At 41.3% G+C, this 19522-nt stretch overlaps 1 protein-coding gene across 2 annotated transcripts; it reads right to left on the bottom strand.

Moving 5' to 3' along the window:
* Positions 1–4377: 4377 nt before the first annotated feature.
* Positions 4378–19001, bottom strand: ttc33 (tetratricopeptide repeat domain 33). Of its 2 annotated transcripts, none has more exons than XM_085793064.1 (5): positions 18933–19001; positions 18309–18561; positions 12922–13003; positions 8384–8515; positions 4378–4968 (listed from the first exon to the last, which is right to left on the bottom strand). In XM_085793064.1, exons 2-5 carry the CDS (start codon positions 18551–18553, stop codon positions 4585–4587), a joined length of 843 nt encoding a protein of 280 aa, XP_085649190.1. In that variant the 5' UTR covers positions 18554–18561; positions 18933–19001; the 3' UTR covers positions 4378–4584. The 2 variants fall into 2 exon arrangements, with proteins under 2 accessions (XP_085649190.1, XP_085649189.1); XM_085793063.1 differs by having other exon boundaries at positions 18309–18554; positions 18933–18986.
* Positions 19002–19522: the final 521 nt, after the last annotated feature.

Raw genomic sequence — 19522 nt, 5'->3', positions numbered from 1 at the left:
TGTCAGAGCCACGCCTGCTGACAAAACACAGGTCAGCTTTCCTCCATCTCATCTGTTCCTACAACTGAAGCTGATGGCTAAAACATTGCTAACCAATCGCCAGCTCAGATGGCGCTCACCTGCAGAAAGATCGTTTCTTCACCCCTGACGGTTTTCTGGTCCAGTGTGGCCAGTGTCCAGAGCCTTCCCAGAGCAGTAAAAAAAAAACCAACAAAAAAAAACACCTCCCTCCCAGAAAGAAAAAAGCCATTAAAAAGTTGCCGTGTGACCTCAGACTGAGAAATCTGTTAAAGCTCTCTTGGGAGACAGGAAATAGTGATTGACGAAACAGTTGTGATAGGATTTTAACGGAGGGCAAAGAGAAAAACGATTCTTCCTGGAAACTTGTCCCTTTCTTTCCCCAACTCGTCTGCTAACGCCACTAACATACGACAGTATATGGGCCAGGCTGTTTTAGAGATTTAAATTCCTGCCATGAGAAGCCTGTGGAAACAATCGGGTATTAGGAGGTGCCACTCAGAAAGAACATTGCCTTTTAGCACGGCAGCAGAGTTCAGAGCGATGGGAAATCCAGGCGATGATTGATATTAAACGTCAACAGTATTTGTGCTGTTTGAGCAAGGTTCAGTTAACAGCTTAAGAGTACATGAGGATAAAACAGATAAAGGTTCAGTTGGTATTAGCAGTGAATAGGTCCAGAAAACAGACAGCACTGAGAATTTAACAGAGGAATTTACTGCTGTTTCTGGCTCAGTAAATTTCTTATAACGTTCATGTTAAACAGGTGTAGCCTACTCTTCTCTGTGTTCACCATCTCACGTTACCGTGCTAGCATAGTAAACTAGATAAAACACAAAGTTTGGTTCTCAAGTTTGTTATTGTTGGTTTGCATGTATCTAAACAGCTCTATCTAGCCAACATTGGGTGCATGGCGTCTGTCCAACGTCCCATTTAACCCTAAACCTAACCATAACCCTCTAGAATAAGTCGGAAACATGGGTAGTCGGAAAAATGGGCGGTCAGACTTTTGGGCGGTCGGACTGACGTATTCTCCCCGCCAAAATTAGCATTAGCATACCAGAAACGTTGCAGCGTTGTCAGCAGTGCAAAGGGACATCAGTGTTTTTCAACCCATGTCTCTATCACACTTTTCCTCGCGCTACCAAATAGCCATGACCCATCTTGTCACTTTGCATTATAGCAACTGAATGTAGCCTCCAATCTGCCCTGAAGACATATAATAGCACTGCTCAGATGGTATTATAGTCTCTTGTCTTGTGAATGCATCAACTGGCCAAAGCTCGATCTTGTCAAGTGAAAATCACCATCATCCACTCCTGACTAGGACGGACTGAAAATGGATCTCCAAAGATTTTACTTTATCCCAAGGAGGACAAGACCCACATTTTTTCACGTTTTTCACATTTTAGGCCTATTCATAACAATGCATTCAGTACTTATTGAGGTATTTCCATCAAACATCAGATGTGAACCCAATGGTGTTGTTGAAGGAAAAGCAAAATCAGCTAGAGTCATCATCATCTGGGAACCATCTCTGCACCAAATTTTGCATCAATCCATGAAGAAAATGTTGCTTCTTTTTTTTTTTTACCTTTTGGTGACGCTAGAATCACAAACATTCATGTTCTTTACTGTAGGCTACATGTTCTGTGTTTCCACAGATCCACCGGAGCTCCATCTCTCTGCACCAACCGCCGCCTGCATCGTCCCCACCCCCTTTCCCCTGCTGTTAAACCGGCCTGCCCTCCCTTCCTATGAACCAGTCTGCCATCCAGTCCTCCCATTAAGCTGGCCTGCTCTCCCTGCCTCCCTTGCCTACCAGAAGCTTCCTCCTTCAGCTGTTGTTAACATTTCCATGTTTCCCACATTCTCTGTTATGAACTGTTTTCTTGTCTGTAACAACATCTATTGCACGTCTGTCCATCCTGGGTGAGGGATCCCTCCTCTGTTGCTCACCCTGAGGTTTCTCAGATTTTTCCCTGTTAAAAGGGTTTTCTATGGAGTTTTTCCTCAGTGGATGTGAGGCTCTAAGGGCAGAGGATGTTGTTATGATGCCATGTAAAGCCCTTTGAGACAAACTGTTTGTAAAAACGGGCTATACAAATAAAATTGCCTTGCCTTGTCTTGCCTTTACTGTACCAGAGTTCATGGTAATCCATCCAGTACAGTTGACAGGATGTTTGATTGAGAGCAATGCCAACCTGCTGGTGTGGCTGGAGGAAACATCAGATTACCAAAGTCTGTAAATCCTCTGGGGAACATCAACATCTCTACCAAAATGTCAAGGCATCCAAGAGTTGATGATATACTAGAAAAACATGAAGATGTGGAACAAGCCAAGACAGAGGAGAGTCCTCATTTAATAGTTTGGAATAAGTTGTTAAGAGGATTTACTAAACTAACATTGGGAACTATAACCATGGTTTGTCGTCTAGCAACGGTAAAGTAGGTGTAGACAGTTTGCGTCTAGTTTTCATAGAGCTGACCAAGTGACTGACTTCCAGTTGGACCGTAAAGATACAGGTGAACCAACACTAAAATCACCCGACACACCCTGATTATACACAGGTGACCTCCATTTACTTTATTATGCAACTTCCAGAAAAAACTGCACCAGCAATGATTTGGGCGTGTCACAGGTGAGACTTATGCAATCATGATTTTTCTGTTTTTAATTTAAAACAATTTGTAGAAATTTGTTCTCTTTAAGAATTAAGGGAAGGGCTCCATTGTTTATTATTATAATTTTTTAGCAGGAACCTTGTTACCTGCTTTTCTACCGCTACTTCACAGATACACAGCATGCGGTTAGTGCAGCTCACCTTTGCTCCAATAACTGGTCTCTGCATTTTCAAATGATGCAAAAGCTTGAGCCTGTGGTTTTCTTTGCTGCTGCAGCTGAGGCTTGCGGTTTGTCTGAAAGTACACATTGTCTTATAGGGAGTTTCATTCTGAAGTTGCTGTTCTTAGAAACCCCCCCACTTCCATCTAGTTTTCAAATCAAATTTATTTTCAAGATCAAATTCAACAGCTTATCACTCTTAAGACAACAGATATGTGCTCGCTCTTATTTGCTCACTTGTGCAACACACAGCACAAATGCACCCAGTCTGTACTGTACCTGTTTGTCTTGACCTGAGGAGCTGCCCTTGTACATTTGGTGCCGGCATTTCCTGTCCTGTCTGATGAAGAACGTCATGTTAGTTTTCATTATTACTTGACAGTTTTTTGTTTTTCTGAAAAGTGCAAGCACTGCAGTGAGATGTGCTCAGACACAGATGGTCTGCAGGTACTTCAGTGACCTTCTGTCATCTCTTGTCTCCTTCTACTTAATGGCTTACTTATAATAATAGCAACACTTGTTGTTCAGCCTGATACATTATCTTACAGGTTCATTTCCAGAAAGCTCGTAACTTCACAATAACACAGAGTCAAACAGTTACCAAGTAAAGATAAATACAGGAAACACAGCAAACTATCACGCACTTGATTCACGTGTATTCACTCAATGACTAATTGAAACCTGACCTGTCACACAAACACAGTTGTACACACTGACATCTCACAAACATTTAGCCATCAGTGTGTGTTTCCTGTTTGATGACCATTTCCCAGCAGTGAACAACTTTTACTAATTTATTTCAGACTTTGTAGCTTAATCCTTTAAAGATTTTCAGTTTTGACGGATTAATTTATTTTATCTAACACAGAGCAAACAGCCCTTTATTATCTATACGTTTTATGTAAATTGAGTTTTAATTTAATGATTATAAATGAAAAACTTCAACCACATAATAATCAGGGCTGAACATTTTGCAAAAACACCAGAGTGCATGTTTCAGATACTGAGACAGTGATGAGTCATGGGGTTTTGTGCTATAATCCACCATTTATAATGGTATGTTATGATACATTTTCGCAGACTTAGAAACTTTCAGCTCCTACAATCTTGGATATTGCACTTGCACACCATATTGCGATTTCAGCAACATTTAGATTCATTGTTCAACCTTGTTTGAAATCCTGTTTTTATTCTCATTAAAAGCTCCAGAGATCGTCTCGTCTGATAGATGTGATGTCCTATAAGTGTCAGAGAGCAGATTATACTGTAGCCTCAAAGTACATTAGCTATTAGCTAATCAGCTCAGTGTTGTTTTGGAAGTTTATAATTTATAATAAACAAATTAATACAAAACATAACAGTAAGATGTTAACATTTGTACTAGCTTTATCTTGATGCATCTTTGCTAACCTCCCAGTCTCTGTTGGACGGGTTAATGTTTACTCACTGAAATGTGACTCTCTAGCTGTTATTTTTGGTTTCTGCAACCGACTGAGACTAAATGAGGCAGAATATATTTTTGAAAATATCTTTAATCTTTGTGTACACATGTCAAAACTTTGCATGCACATTTAACACGAAACAAAACAACTGTATTCAACTTGTTTTACACCTCTTGCCTGGAAGTTTTCAGTTCTCGTTTTGGGTTTTATTTTCTATAAATAATCAAGTCGAGTCCTAAAAACATAGAACAGGGACGATCGCTTCGCGCTGAGACCGGTTCAAAGTCCTCGTGCTTTAACAAACTGTTCAGCTGATGGCGTGGCTGCGTCCCCTGATCCTCCTTCTCCTCCTTCTCCAGAGACTACAGTCTTAATATTCCCGTCACAGTCTACGACCACCGACGTCCTCTTCAGCTCCTCAAAACGGGCCTGTCGCTCAGCAACGGCCACGCAGGCAGCCAGCACCTCGTCGGACTCAAAATCATAATCCTGCTCCAGCTCGGGGGCGTTCAGGATCTGGTTTTTGGTCTCCTCCTCCTGCCGGATCTTCTCCTTGGTCGCTAAATGCTGCTTCCGTAACCTGGAAGCCCACACCAGATCCTCCTGCCACAGGCTGCGCTCCGACGGACACAGGTGGATCGCAACCTGGAAAGACCTGACAGCCTGCAGGGAGAGTGTCGACATCAGCTTAGGATTTAAACAGAGATGGACAGAGTACTCGACCCCAGTACTTGAGTAAGAGTACAAATACTACTGGTCAAAATTTACTCCGTTACAAGTAAAAGTAGCTCAGTCGACATGTTACTCGAGTAAGAGTAAAAAAGTACTTGCTTCTAAAGGTAACTTAAGTATCCAAAAGTACATGCTTCTAAATTTACTTTAAGTAAAAGTAAGAGTAAATTTCTTATTTTTCACACCAATGAATTACTATAATTTTTTCTAAATGAATTTAAGGAGCTTTTAACTCTTGTTTCTGAGAATTAACTCTTTGAAACCAGCTGCACTGATGTGCTGCTTTTAGGGGTTAGGGTTTCCTTCTTTGACAAACACAGCTTGTGTCCAATAGGATTTTAGAAAGAGAGAAAAAAAAAGAGCAGACCTGAAAGTAACAAAGTATCGAGTAAAAGTAAAAATATTTGTCTTGGAAATGTATTCAAGTAAGAGTAATAAGTACCAAAGAAATCTAATACTCAAGTAAAGTACAAATCCTCTGAATATGTACTTCAGTACAGTACTCAAGTAAATTTACTCTGTTACTGTCCACCACTGGATTTAAACACACAATTTCATGGGCAGTAAAAAAAACAGGAGGTCTGAATTCAGTCTGTCAGTAAAGAAGAGTTTATAGCATCTGACAGCATCCTCCAGGTTGGTTTATGGGTTCATCATTACTCTCACAGATTAACGATATGACACCACATCAGTGCAGCTAACGGCTCAGTCAGATTTACTGCTTCATTAAGAAGTCATCAATACCTCCTCGCTGACTGTGCATGTTCACAATCGATTTGAAAGTTATTGTCCCATTGAGTAGAAATACAAACGGCCTCTTGTTGTTTATGGGTCCTAATATCAAACATATTCCCATGTTGGTTGAAGTGGCTGAAAAAGAGTCAGTGGGAGGTTCACGTGATTTACTAAGTGACTTTTTTTGGTTGCTCTGTTGCCTCCCTCCTCTGTGCAGGATACCCCCCAGGTCTGGGATGGTCCCAGTCAAAACATTTATCTTGATGATTTGGAAATGCCGGTTTTTGAATTTTGCCAAGAAACACAAGATTTAGGGTTAGGCCGTGTTTACGTCATCTGGACAGAGATGTAGACTGTAAACTAAGGCAAGGACCGAGAACAAACACTGACTTTCTGCATCTTGCTTCTCTGTCATTTTTATGTCTTTGTTGGGCAATAAAGAGTTGGAAACTACATGTCAATTTGGAAAAAAACAAAAAAACAAAACTCTATCATCCAATTCATGCCCCTCCTATGGATCTTGTACCTCTTTATCCCTTTAAGAGCAACAAATGAGAAGAAAGTAGAAGTTAATCATAAAATAATACTGTGCTCTATTGCAAATATTTAAAATGTCAAGAACTGAGGTTTCTACATTATTGTGAACAGTTTGTGCAAAGTGCAGCAGCTTGACTTTAAACTGGAGCACATGAGCGAGAACACGTTTCTCTGGTTCTGTCCCTCCTGCACCGTCTCCTGGTGTGATAAATGATTCATTTTAAATTTAAACAACTTAACATCCTTCATTTTTGACCTTTAGAAAGGTTATTAAGGTCTATCAGCTTTTCAACAGCTTTTATTAGTTTCTACAGCCCCTCTCTTTCTTTTTTGATGTTGACACGCTGCCATAAATATATTAATGTATGGGAAACAGAGGTTGCACCTGTTCCCAGCGACACAATGAGTCACACCTCTTATGAAAATCTAGTCCAGTGTCGGTCCTGGAACAAAGTCTTGTAGCCGAGCTGGGGTTTGAATTTTATGTTAAGTTCTGCTGAGGTATCAAACGTCAAACGTGTAATAATCAGAACAATAACAAACTCTGGTTTTTCCCCATTTGTTTGCCTTGGCCACTAATAACTGCTTTAACAAAACAGAAACGTGTTACTGCACCGCAAAGAAATCGTTCAGTTCATTTTCTGCTCCGAGTATTTTCTTTGTCAATGTGAAAATAAACAGATATGTATTTTTTTCATCTCTCTCTCTCTTGCACAGCGCTTACTTAACGTTCCCCACCTGGAACTGAAATAACCTGCACAGTCAAGTTCAACTGAAAGTCTTTGACTAATGGACCATAATAGAGTTTGACAAATGAAACCGTCCAGAGTCTCTCAGACTAAAAACAATCCTTCAACAGACGGACGCCACAGCGGGCATATTAACAACAAAATGACAACCAGAAGATAAATGTGCACCCGAGCCGTCATCCTGCAAGGTTGTGTCCATGTCAGCAAGCATCCAATATTTTGAAAACACCGAGACTTATCAGCCTGTTTTATTTGGGTACTTTCCGTTTTTCATGAAGTGAGAAATTAAAGGATGCAAAGAAAAGATGAGACTGTTGAGAAGAGCAAAACGAGGGAAATGACTGCACTTTACATTTGCACAAACAGGCACCACTCGAACATGTTGATGCACACGAAGCCCTAAAACTCGACCGAACAAGTCTCGCTAAAAATAGACGTTGTGTTTTTTTTCTTTCCCTTCCTTCCCAATAGCTTCATTATAGAAGGGAGGTGTGTCTATATTTGGTTTAGTTCTGTCTCGGGTAACTTTCAACACTTCCCATTGTTGCTTCTGGTGCCGTAGGACAGGTCTGTCGCTCCGGGACATGTAGGAGCGACACACGGTGCCATTAACTGAAAGGCTTCTTAGTTCAGCCTTGTTTGCTTCGCTCTAAATACACGGTGGAGGGGGAGAAGCAGTGCAACTGTGATCCCAATGGGGTTTTTTTTGCGCATCCACAGGTCCCGACGTGTTCTGGGGCAATTTAAGCAATCGTGCAAGGCCCCGGGCGTCTGGGCGTGCTCTGAGGGAGGCACTTCGACTTCAGACGCAGGGAGGGAGTATGCAAGAAGTAGTAAACAGATAACTGAAGAATCTCAACGGCTCTTCAAAAACCAAGACGCCGCTGATTTAGAGACAGATACTCAGACGGGTGTAGTTTTTTATTGCAAACTCCAACCCGACAAAGGCCATTAGCGAGTCTTCAGTCGTTAAACATCGCATCTGATTGACTACTGGTGCTGTCTCTATGTGCCGGCTTGTATTTGGAATTAGCTTCGGCTGTGTAAAAAAAAAAAAGAGCCTTTTTTAGAAACATGCACTGGGCTTTAGTCACCACAGAGGACACAGCTAACACACCATCATCTGCAATTAATAAACAATGTTATGTAATTGCTTTTTTCCAGGTTGTGTTGTTTCTTCCTATCGCGTCTCTTCTTCCTCGACTCTGACTAAAGTCTTCCAGCAGCTACTTGAGTGTTTGTTTGCAGTTGTGCAGTACAGTAAGTTTCCCACGCCCTAGTTTCTACTTTCTTGTCATTTGGAGTTTGTTACCAGTCATACGCACCAGGTCCAGCTCTCCCAGGTTGAGCTGCGCACGGCCCAGAGTCTGCCAGCCCTCCCACCACAGCGGTCGAAACTTGACGGCCATCTCCGCGGCTTTCACGGCCGGGAACACTTCCTGCAGGATGGTCAGTACCTGTGGTGGAGGACACGAGACTTTGAGACTTTCTGTGGTGAGCAACGGACAACAAGGGGGACGGGGTGTTCCCTTTGTTAAAACACTACATGAAAAATATGATTACAACAGTCTGACATAATGATTATCTAATGGAAGAGAGTCAGTGGTGGTCTGCAGCTGATGTTTCCCTCAAAGCACAAGTGACATCTGGAGTAACATCTCGTCAACATGTGATGTATGTGAGCAAAACAAGAAAGGAAACAATAAACAAAATAGCAACTTAGGACTGTGCAGCACATGCAGATGCAGTGTTGTTTTGTCTAAGAAGTGAGTCAGTGAGAAAGAAAAGAAAGTTTCTGATTTGTAATTTCTTGAGCTAAATATATACTGTATATAAAAAAACAATATTTTTATTATAAAATATTTATTTAACATCAATATAATTGGAATATCTTTGGGTTTTGATTTGATTTTTTGGAAGCAGTAAATGGTAAAATCAGCACTAAAGCAATGATGATTTATTTTCTACAATCGATTCTGTGGTGACATGTTCCTGACGTCATTGGGTTGTACAAATTGTTTGACATTTCACTAACTTTCTATAAACCCAAAGATAAATCAAGAAAATAACTGGTAGAATAATAAACAATAAATAACCTAGTTACAGCCCTGAACAACACACCACTGTTAATCACTTTGAACTCAACTAACCTGTTATGAGCATGTTTTTTTAAAATGTTTTTTTGTACATGATACAAACCAAAACTATTAATTGAGAGATGAATCATAACCAATGAGTGACTCATTGGCTGTTTGATCGAACTGCACAGAACAGCACAGGACAGGACAGAACAACTGCACAGCCACGATTATTCTCTGTAATTTACTTATTCACTTATCAATGCTCACATTTAACAGAGTCGCACTGAACTCATTAACCTCTTCAACCTCACGGACTCTTGTGAATCATCTTAGGACATTAAGTCCATTCATGCATTAAATCTTTATACAGAATTTTTTTTAAACTTGCTTTGTGATGGGAAACTGATCTGCATAAACAACTTGCGAAAAACAAAAAAAAACGTACTTTTCACAGATTATTAATATTAATCATTGGCAGCGTCGGGAGGTTTTTATTGTCTGGAGCAGTGCAGGTTCCTGCAGTTGTAACATAAGTGCCAGGAAATCTCTGTATTGCTGCCAGTCAGCTAGGAGATCATACACTGAAGACTAGGTACACGATTTTCTAATGTGAGTCAACTTTGACAGAGCAACTCTGACACACTTTCATTCCTGCAGAGGAGGTGCAAGACTGAAAGTGTGTTGTGGTCGTTTCAGAACACGGTCTATACTGGGAATCTAAGGCGTCTGTTTTGTTTATGTCTGACTGAATAAACCGTTGTCAAAGAGCAGTGGGTCTGAGGTGACCAGAGGCAGAAGCTTGTATCATCGTCTAAATAACTACACTTGATACACAGGCCAATAATAGCATGAATGCCTCCACCTGTTAACTTAGACGTTCATTTTTAAAGGGATAGTTCAACATTTTGGCAAATTGGCCCATTGTCATAATCCCTATAGTCATAGCAGTAGGTTCGTTACCTTTATTTGTCGGTGCAAGCTATTTTTAGAACTGCTCAGAGCTACGCTACGGAGGCTAATGGGATTTCTTGGTTTCCCTCATCAAACTCATCAAATACACAATCCAACAACTCCAAAACGCTCTCGTGGACAAGTTGTGACCTGCACATTCACCACGCTATGAGATAATAACGAAACGTTACAAGACGGAGTTGTTTTAGAGGTAAATACAGAGACTGCTTGCTGAAAAACTGTCCCTGAAAGCAACACGCATCAGCGGTTTTGCATGAATTTACCTCTATAACAACTCTGTCTGTAACGTTTCATTATTATCTCATAGCGTGGTGAATGTGCAGGTCACAACTTGTCCACCAGAGCGTTGTGGAGTTGTTGGATTGTGTATTTGATGAGTCTGATGAGGGAAACCAAGAAATCCCATTTATCCTCCGTAGCGTAGCTCTGAGCAGCTCGCCGCTCTGCTCTGCCGTTCTAAAAATAGCTTGCACCGACAATTAAAGGTAACGAACCTACTGCTATGACTATAGGGATTATGGCAATGGGCCAAAATGTTGAACTATCCCTTTAAAGCTGAAGTTCCCTCAGTTGACCTCAAGACTTTATCACTAAATCTCCAACTGATTTAATAATGAACCTGAGGAAGAAAAAAAAACACTTCTCTAGAAATCATTAATATAATCAGTAATATATAATCCGGGTAGGTGTGGTGACAGTTTTACCCCCAGCGCCAATTTCCTCCAGAGTGAACAGCGGGTCCATTATGAGCTGAGCTGGTCAGATTAGGTAAAACAGGACTGCCATTAACAGGAGGGAAGTGATGAGGGGAAGTAAATAAGCAGGATCAGCGTAACCGCTCCTCATCATCTGGACAAGATAATAGGGGGATGTGATGAGAATGAGATCCAGCCTATTTACAGCCTAATAACATCAACACTGATAATGGACGGCAACAGGCCCGACGTGCTGCAGCTCCACACGCCGAAGATGAATCTGAGCAAATGGGAAAAAAAGGAGGCTGTGCTTACTCATGTCAGTAATGGCATGGGGAAAAAAAAAACAAAAAAAAAACGAACAATTGTGGTTGCGTTCTGACTCCAGGCCTGCTCCTCTAATGATTTCCTTCTCAAATATCCTTGAATGGATTATATTACATTAGGCACACAATACTCCATCTGATGTGAATGGTTATGGCGATACGGAGCAACTTTATTGTGTTTGTTTGTAGTAAATGAATAAGGAGTAATGGAGGTTTTGACTAACTCCTCCGGCTTTCCTGCTCGTCCCACATATATGGGAACAATTTACTGAAAATGTCAAGAGGAAAAAGAGGCGCGGGGGCCGAGGAACAACAGAGTAAAAGGGACATTAAAAAAAGATGTAAACACACAGAGGTATGGGCTGAATAGAAGAGGAAGTAAACTGAGCTAAAAAAAAAAAAAAAAAGCAGAGCCACTTAGAAGCTGTTGGAGACGTAGAGCAGAGGTTCGGCGTTGTCATCACCACCCCACTGATATCACTTATCTCACTTTAAAAGCATACCACAGTGGCAGCAGCTGACAGGAGGATGTATGTGGCTGTGATGGCTGAGAAGGAACCACAGAAGTGCAAAAACACAACTGTTGGCAATGATTTCTTTAATTCACAAAACCCCTGTCAGATCATACAGATGTGTAACTGCACCCTCCCCACCCCCCAAACTGTGGTGACAGCTGTTAGAGGCATCACATTTACGACTCCCAGTCCCTTCTACTGAATGAGGAAGCGGTGGGTCATAGACATAGTCACAGACCGTCTTGACCACATTGCTCAACAATTGGCGGTTTAAAAAGTTTGGTCTTTGTCTACATTTGGGCAGGAGAGGAAGCTGTGTACCGTTTAAATGAAGTCATTCATTTGTATTGTTTAATTTGCAGATTAAATAATTCTGTGTTTGTTGTTCGAATTCACGATTTACTCAGCAAACAGAGGTTACATCAGTTGTTAAATGATGGTTTTATTACCTGCGACATCCGCTGTGTTTAGTGCATTTGTTAATAATCAACCAACTTTCGACTGTTAAAGCGGTCAAACATCGGTTACAGATATCACTTGAAATTTGCCTCCACAGTTGATGGTCAAGTTGTTTCACAGCTGCAGATTTCTGGCTGTGCTTCACTGATTTTGACCCTCTATTCTCCACCTCTTCCATTATGAGTCAAACAATGTTATACGCATTGGGAATGTACTGGTTAAATCAGCGTTGTACTCCTCTGTTATGCATGAAGGAAAAAGAGTATCAGATACACTGCCCGTCCCAAAAAAAAAAAGTCACACACATTTCGTTGCACCGCCTTTAGCTTTGATTACAGCGCGCATTCGCTATGGCATCGTTTCAATAAGCTTATGCAATGTCACAACATTTATTTCCATCCAGAGTTGCCTTCATTTTTCAATGATTCTCAGTGGGGTGAAGGTCTGGACTCTGTGGTCACATTGGACCACATTTTGTCCTTGAAGATGATGGTTCCCCACTATCCTTTCAGTCTTTAGTAATGCGTTTGGACAGTTCTTAACCCAATTTTATTAGTCTCAGCAATTTCCTTAGATGTTTTATTTGCTTGATGCCAATAATTGGACCCTTCTGAAGCCGATTAACATCTTCTCTACGAGCACAGGATGTGTCTTCCAACATTGTTGTTCAAGAAATGAGTTAGGGTTAGAATCATTATCATCCTTGCAGTAATTATCCAATGGGAGGCTCTTACCTATTAGCTAAGTTAAATTCAAGCTGTGACTTTTTTTTGGGACAGGCAGTGTATAATGTGAGCGGGAAATAAGAAAATTACCTGTGACTTCATCTCATACAGCTCTGGGTTGTCTGGGGTCAGCTGAATGGCCTCGTCCCACTTCTTCACGGCCTCCCAGTGCCTAAGAAAAACATACACGCTGTAATTGAACCTCTCGTGAGAATTCATTACTTTCACATAAGGAAACTACAACCTGGACTACACGTATTACTGAATAGCTGCACATGCAAACTATTAATACCCCCATGGATGCTACAGTGCGGTATAAAGTTACCCAACAGTATCAAGGCCCTGCACGGACATGTTGCCCTACATTGAGCTAATCACGTCCATGTATTGACTTTGGGTGAGGTTTAATGCCTGACTCAGAAAGACAATCACATAAAGAAGTGAAACTGGACTTCAATTGTCTCCACCCTAAGATCCGACGTTATGTAACCTCACATAAGGCCATGTATGTTTGTCCAACATGTCCCCCCCCTCCTGCTGTTTCTTGTTTAAAAGGCACTCATTTAACTGGAGATATGTCTCAATCACTGCCATACAACTTCTCAAGAGCGGGGATTCCCATGCTACTCTGCACGACAGTGACTTCTGGTTTTCATTAACGTAAAGATTTCTGAGCAGAGCTGATTGGTCTTTGTTATACAGGCTTGTAAATAGAGAGAGAGGGGGGAGGAGAAGAGCTACAATATGCTGTTAATATAGGCTGCTTGAAGCTGTAAAGCTCCAAATGTACCGCACAACACCTGTCCATCTGGTTAACAGAGAGGCGGCACCGAGCACACAAAGACTTCTGCAGGTTAAACACACACACACACAGGTCCACAGGAATGAATAGCATCAATCAGTTTCTTATCTGAACTAGCCTTGCACAGAAGGTGGTGACCAGCACCTTCTCAGGCTAAAAACACAAACGGGATTTGCATAAAATTTGGGCAGAACTTAGTTTAAATGTCAGCGCTCCGAGCATCACGGCCGCCTGCTGCCTCCTGATGATCTGCTTTGCATAAATTTGTTTACTAGAGGTAACAGTTGTTTAGGTTTACAGCAAAAAGCAGGTAACGCACTGAGCGAAGTGAACCCGTGATGTTCCCGCCGGCGCTCGCTCGTGGACAACCTCCCTCTCCTCCTCCTTCTCAAGTCAATATTGACTCAAGAATCATTTCCTGATCAAGATGAAGATTTGGAAAGATTAGGAGATAAAATCCTAGGTTTGAGAACACGGCCGTCACGTCTACGTCTTTTCGTAGGATTATGGAGACGGACATCCGGACAAATTGAACAGCAATTTAAAAAAAAGTTTGAAAAAGTCACACAATGAGAGCATTAACAACCAGAGACTGAACTCAGAACTACAATAGAGTCTGACAAAAGGCAAAAGGCTCAGACCGAGTGAGGAAATGGAACCAGAGCAGTGACGAAATCTTACCAACAGATGAGGCAAATGACACTGCAAAATCATGTGAGGAAATTAAGCAATAACCAACATACACCACATGAAGCCTGAGAGCTAAAAATGACTCCCTTACTGTTGTGTATCAACTCTGAACATACGTCAAGAGAGGAGGGGAGAAAAAAAAGAAAGAAATAAAGTTTGAACAAAAATAGGCTGCAGACGTAAGTGCAACCTTGTGTTTGGTTTGAAGAGAGAGTGAACAAATACGAAACAGACTCGAGCATGTTTTAGGGCTGAAAAAACGTACAGTATTGGGGCATTACGACCACTTAACACACTGCTGGAAACATCCCAGGCGCATGGTTATGATAACACTTATAGCAGTTGTCGTGGAAATTTTTCTGCTTTGGTGAAGAATGAAATAGAGACTTCTTGCCGGTCGACCGAGTTTTATTTTCTTTGCAAAGAAAAGGTCAATCAACATGCGAGCGGTTCAAAATGAAGAAAGACCCCGAACATGGGGAAAACCTATACATTTATAGCTGAGGGAAGGTCCACCTCTGGGGTATGTTTGTGTCCTGTAGCCGGCCCCTTCCCTGATTGTCTTTTCACACCTTTGTCTTTGAAGGCATCTTCACCGGTCTCCCGAGGTATGGAGTCAGGAGATACAATTTAAAATACAAAGGGGTTTGAGTGTGAATTAGGAAGTGGGAAGTTGGGCATCACAGATGGTCAAGTGTAAAGGAACTTGAATTCACAAATTACAGAAGGAAGTCTGGGAAAGCAGAAGGTTAGGTGTCTTAGGTGGTTTAAATGCAAAAGAACTTGATTATATAATTACAATAGGAAGTATCTCACAAAGGAGGTAAAAATGCTATTACACAGTAAACCAACTGGCTTAAAGGGATAGTTAACATTTTGGTAAATTGGCCCATTGCCATAATCCCTATAGTCATAGCAGTAGGTTCGTTACCTTTAATTGTCGGTGCAAGCTATTTTTAGAACAGTTCTTTTTTTCGTTTTAGAACTGCTCAGAGCTATGCTACGGAGGCTCATGGGATTTTTTGGCATCAAATACACAATCCAACAACTCCAAAACGCTCTGATGGACAAGTTGTGACCTGCACATTCACCACGCTGTGAGATAATGGAACATTATGAGACAGAGTCGTTTTCGGGGTAAATTCATGCAAAACCGCTGATGCGCGTTGCCTTCAGGGACCGTTTTTCTCTGTATTTACCTCGAAAATAACTCCGTCTCGTAACGTTATGTTATTATCTCACAGCGTGGTGAATGTACAGGTCACAACTTGTCCACGAGAGCGTTTTGGAGTTGTTGGATTGTGTTTTTGATGAGTTTGATGAGGGAAACCAAGAAATCCCATTAGCCTCCGTAGCGTAGCTCTGCTCCGCCGTTCTAAAAATAGCTTGCACCGACAATTAAAGGTAACAAACCTACTGCTATGACTATAGGGATTATGGCAATGGGCCAGTTTGCCAGAATGTTGAACTATCCCTTTAATGTAAACCAGAAAAACCTCATGAAGCCTCGTGGAAGATGCTAAAAAAGGCCCACGAATGCCAAGTCACAGAACTGACTCAGCGCGGCAGCTGGAAGCCAGAGAAATCAGAAAACTATGTGGAGTATTTGGATGATGATGTGAAATGCCTCACAACTCCCACACCTCCACACACACACACACACACACACACACACACACACACACACACACACAAAAAAGAAAAATTGGGCCATTCATGATATAAAATGAGGCCCAGTTCTACAACTGCATGGTCTGATTTTTCCATCCTTGTCTCCAAAACAACTGGCGTGTTTTCTCTGCCTGATGTTTAAATGAAGATGCGCGCTGTCAGTCATCTTTTGTCTGACCTTCACATGCCTGTTGAGCCTTGCCAGCGTCTTTGTGAGGTGACATTTCAAATGTTTTGAAGCCTCAGGTCTTTAATTTCAAAGGTAGCCCAGGTAACAAGTTATAGGCCGACCGTATCGACAAGTGAATGTGCAGTCCACGTCTTATTAAGTTTGTTTGGGTTTTTTCAACCGATCATTTGTCACTCAGACAATGACTTTTTGTTTTGTTTTCATTTCATCGCTGCAGCTCATCAATAAAAATGTCAAGCGGTCCATTCATGCATGCACAAATATAACGAGACAGTCTGTCATCCTTATTAAGTGTCGACTGTGCATGGCAGCAATATGCACAATTATAAAACATGTTATTTTGAGCAGTGTTGTATAAATATTACTGCGTCCATGGGGAATTTCTCATATTTTCCTGCACTGTTCAACAGGCCAGATGTTAAGTGAGGTTTATAAATTGGCCCTGCCAGCACCGGTTGAATATTGACCATGCTTAGTAAAACATTAGTAATTGAGGGAGTGCGGGAAACTGTGTCTAACTCTAACTTGATGAATTCAAGATAAAACAATATCGTCTGACCTCAAAAATGCAGAAAAACAGCCGAAAGGCAAGTAAAGCCTATCAGCGCACGAAGTGACGCAAGCGGACCACATGCAGGTACTAGATGAGGCCTTCACTGACATCAGAACCATCTAAACAACGGTAATAATGACAGACTGACATCAGAGGTCAACAACGTTAAGAGGAGGTAAAAAAAAAGAACAACAACTCCTAGCTCACATCCACCCTCCACAACCAGACACCAGCTCAGACCTCCGAGCAGCCATTACCGCGGCAGTAAGGCATCATTTCCCCGGCAAGATCCACTTTCTCCTCGAAAATACAATTACGTGCCGTCACTACGGGCAACAGCGTTACATCCTCTGTCCTCCTCATCCTCCCCCACGTGATTGTTATGTGGGTTAAAATGCCAATTCTCAGGGGAAGACATGTCAGGTAAAGAAAATACTGAAAGATGAGAGTGTGTCTTTTAACACTGAAGTCTAAAAATACACAACATACACAGGAAGCTCAATCAGCCTTCGGTCGGTGTCTTTTTTGGTGTGTCATGATGAGAGATAAATAATACTCATGACATGACTCAAATGTGTGGTTACCATCATTCAACATAACATAAACTCTTCGTGAGGTTTTTTCCGGAAGCTACAAGAAGAGATCGTGGCTGTAATGAGTGTTTCACTGCAAAATATGTCCTTTTAATTTAATTGAAAAGTTTGTTTAGTTTTTTTAATCAAAATGCTCTGTGCTCTTATTTTTCACAAAGTACAAATAGGGCCGTTTCCATCACAATCAAAGTTATTTCTTTTGAATAAGTGATTTCTTTTTATGAGGAACAAAAGATAATTGGGATTTGAAATGCAAAAAACAGATTATTGCAATACTTCTAACTAGTGCTTACACAGAAATAATATCAATATCAAGGGACATAAAAAAAAGAGAGGAAACTTTAAGCTCAGATGGAGCTAAATAATATGTATGCTCTGTACAATGGCGCCCTCTTCTGGACAATTTCTGGTAACACACATCATTATTTGCATTAGTTGAGCTACTTCTAATTACTCTTTATATAAACACATCTATTATATGGACCGTGTGTCTGAGCATGCAGCACAGGTAGAACAAAGGTTAAAACACTGACATCCAATGCATCGGCCCACATAAATACTCAAGGTAGGAAGCAATGTGTCGTACAATAGAGGATTCAACTTGTAATCCCGCTTGATGTAAAGCAGACACAAAGTGCTGGAAAATGTCTTTGAAAGGAGATAAATGTGTGTGCACATACAGCTTGTTTGTTCAGCACTGGTCGGTTTTGTTAAACCCACAGCTGAGTAAACATCCAGTGCCCATGTTTACAACAGTGCATTGTTAATTTTTTTCCCAATGATTGAGATATATAATCCTCACTAATCCTGTCAAACAGACACCAATTAATAGTTTGCATTGGTTACAAAATGGACTCAGTATTTAATGTTTGCATGTCTCTGTGTGTGTGTGTTATTTCTACAACAATGCACATGTGCACAGTGCACAGTGCTGGCTGCTTTGAGCATCTCCCCTCCCCTCAGGCTCGTACTACCCACCTGCCCTCTTGAGCCAGCAGTGCACCCTCATCCTTCAGCCTCTTGCTCTTGGCTGCACAGTCCTCCAGTAGGACCTGCCGCCGTCGTTTGATGGCTTGCAGCCAGTCGACATCCTCATCATCCTCGTCCGCATCCAGCCCTGGTGGTCTCTCATCCTCAGCCTTCTCAGCTTCAGCCTCAAACTGCTGCACCACTGACTTCGACACCTTCTCCCCAGCTTTCCTCTTCCAGCCAAATGAAGCCATCCTGCCTGCTTTTATTTTGAAAATATTAGAATACAAATTAGTTTAGCATAAACTTCACAAGGTACTTAACTTACTACACAGCAGTGTATACGGCAAAGGTTTAGCACGGCTGCTTTTTACTTAGATGTTTATATTGTTAAAAAACATGACACATGATAAGTTAGCTTCATAGATTCACCTATAGCCTATAAACAAAACAAACCCTGTCACAACAACAGCAACGACGCTAGCTAACGTTAGCTATCGTAGCTGGATAGCAAACCCCGTTATGTTACGTTTCAGAGAATTAACACGTTACTGTTAGCACTAAAATAATTTCATTTTGACAATATTTCATATATTGTCATTTGAAGAAGGTGGGGGGTTATTGTATACGCACATACAGGCCGTGAGCAATAACTGGACGAGCTATCGGAAGCTAGTAGTTAGCCATATTTGTTGACCCTTCTTGCCGCGTTCAGGTTGTGGCATTTAAATCGTAATTTCGACCACTCGAAAATTTCAGGACTAATTCCTTAAAATGTATCCAGCGGGAATGTCTCCTACGTGGAGAAAAGAGACATACGTGTTGACAACCTGTTGGAAAAATGACTTGTAATGCAACACCGTTGATAGTCATTTCTGATACCAGTGAATACCAGTTTAAATATTGCTGCAATTCACACTAATTAATCCAAACACTGAGCCGTATTGTTTTTTTTTAAATCTTGTTTAACGATGTTCATTATTGGTGTGCCGTGACCATAAAATAGATTAGATTCGTACAAGAGCTAACCACGTAGAAACAATACGTGGACACGCCCATGTCAGAATGACACTTTTTTAAAATTCCCATTTTGCTAATATTACATGAATGCAGCATGACCCGGAAACGGTGGTGTTCACTTAAAGACACACAACCCTAATTTCTTAACACTAGAATCCTGTAATGCTGTGTGACACTTCTCATATTCATTTTAATCCCCTGGA

This window comes from Trachurus japonicus, chromosome 12, assembly GCF_045865225.1.
Source record: "Trachurus japonicus isolate A0001 chromosome 12, Traja_1.0".
In the NCBI taxonomy this organism is placed as follows: Eukaryota; Metazoa; Chordata; class Actinopteri; order Carangiformes; family Carangidae; genus Trachurus; species Trachurus japonicus.
This window is presented reverse-complemented; position numbering and strand designations above follow the sequence as displayed.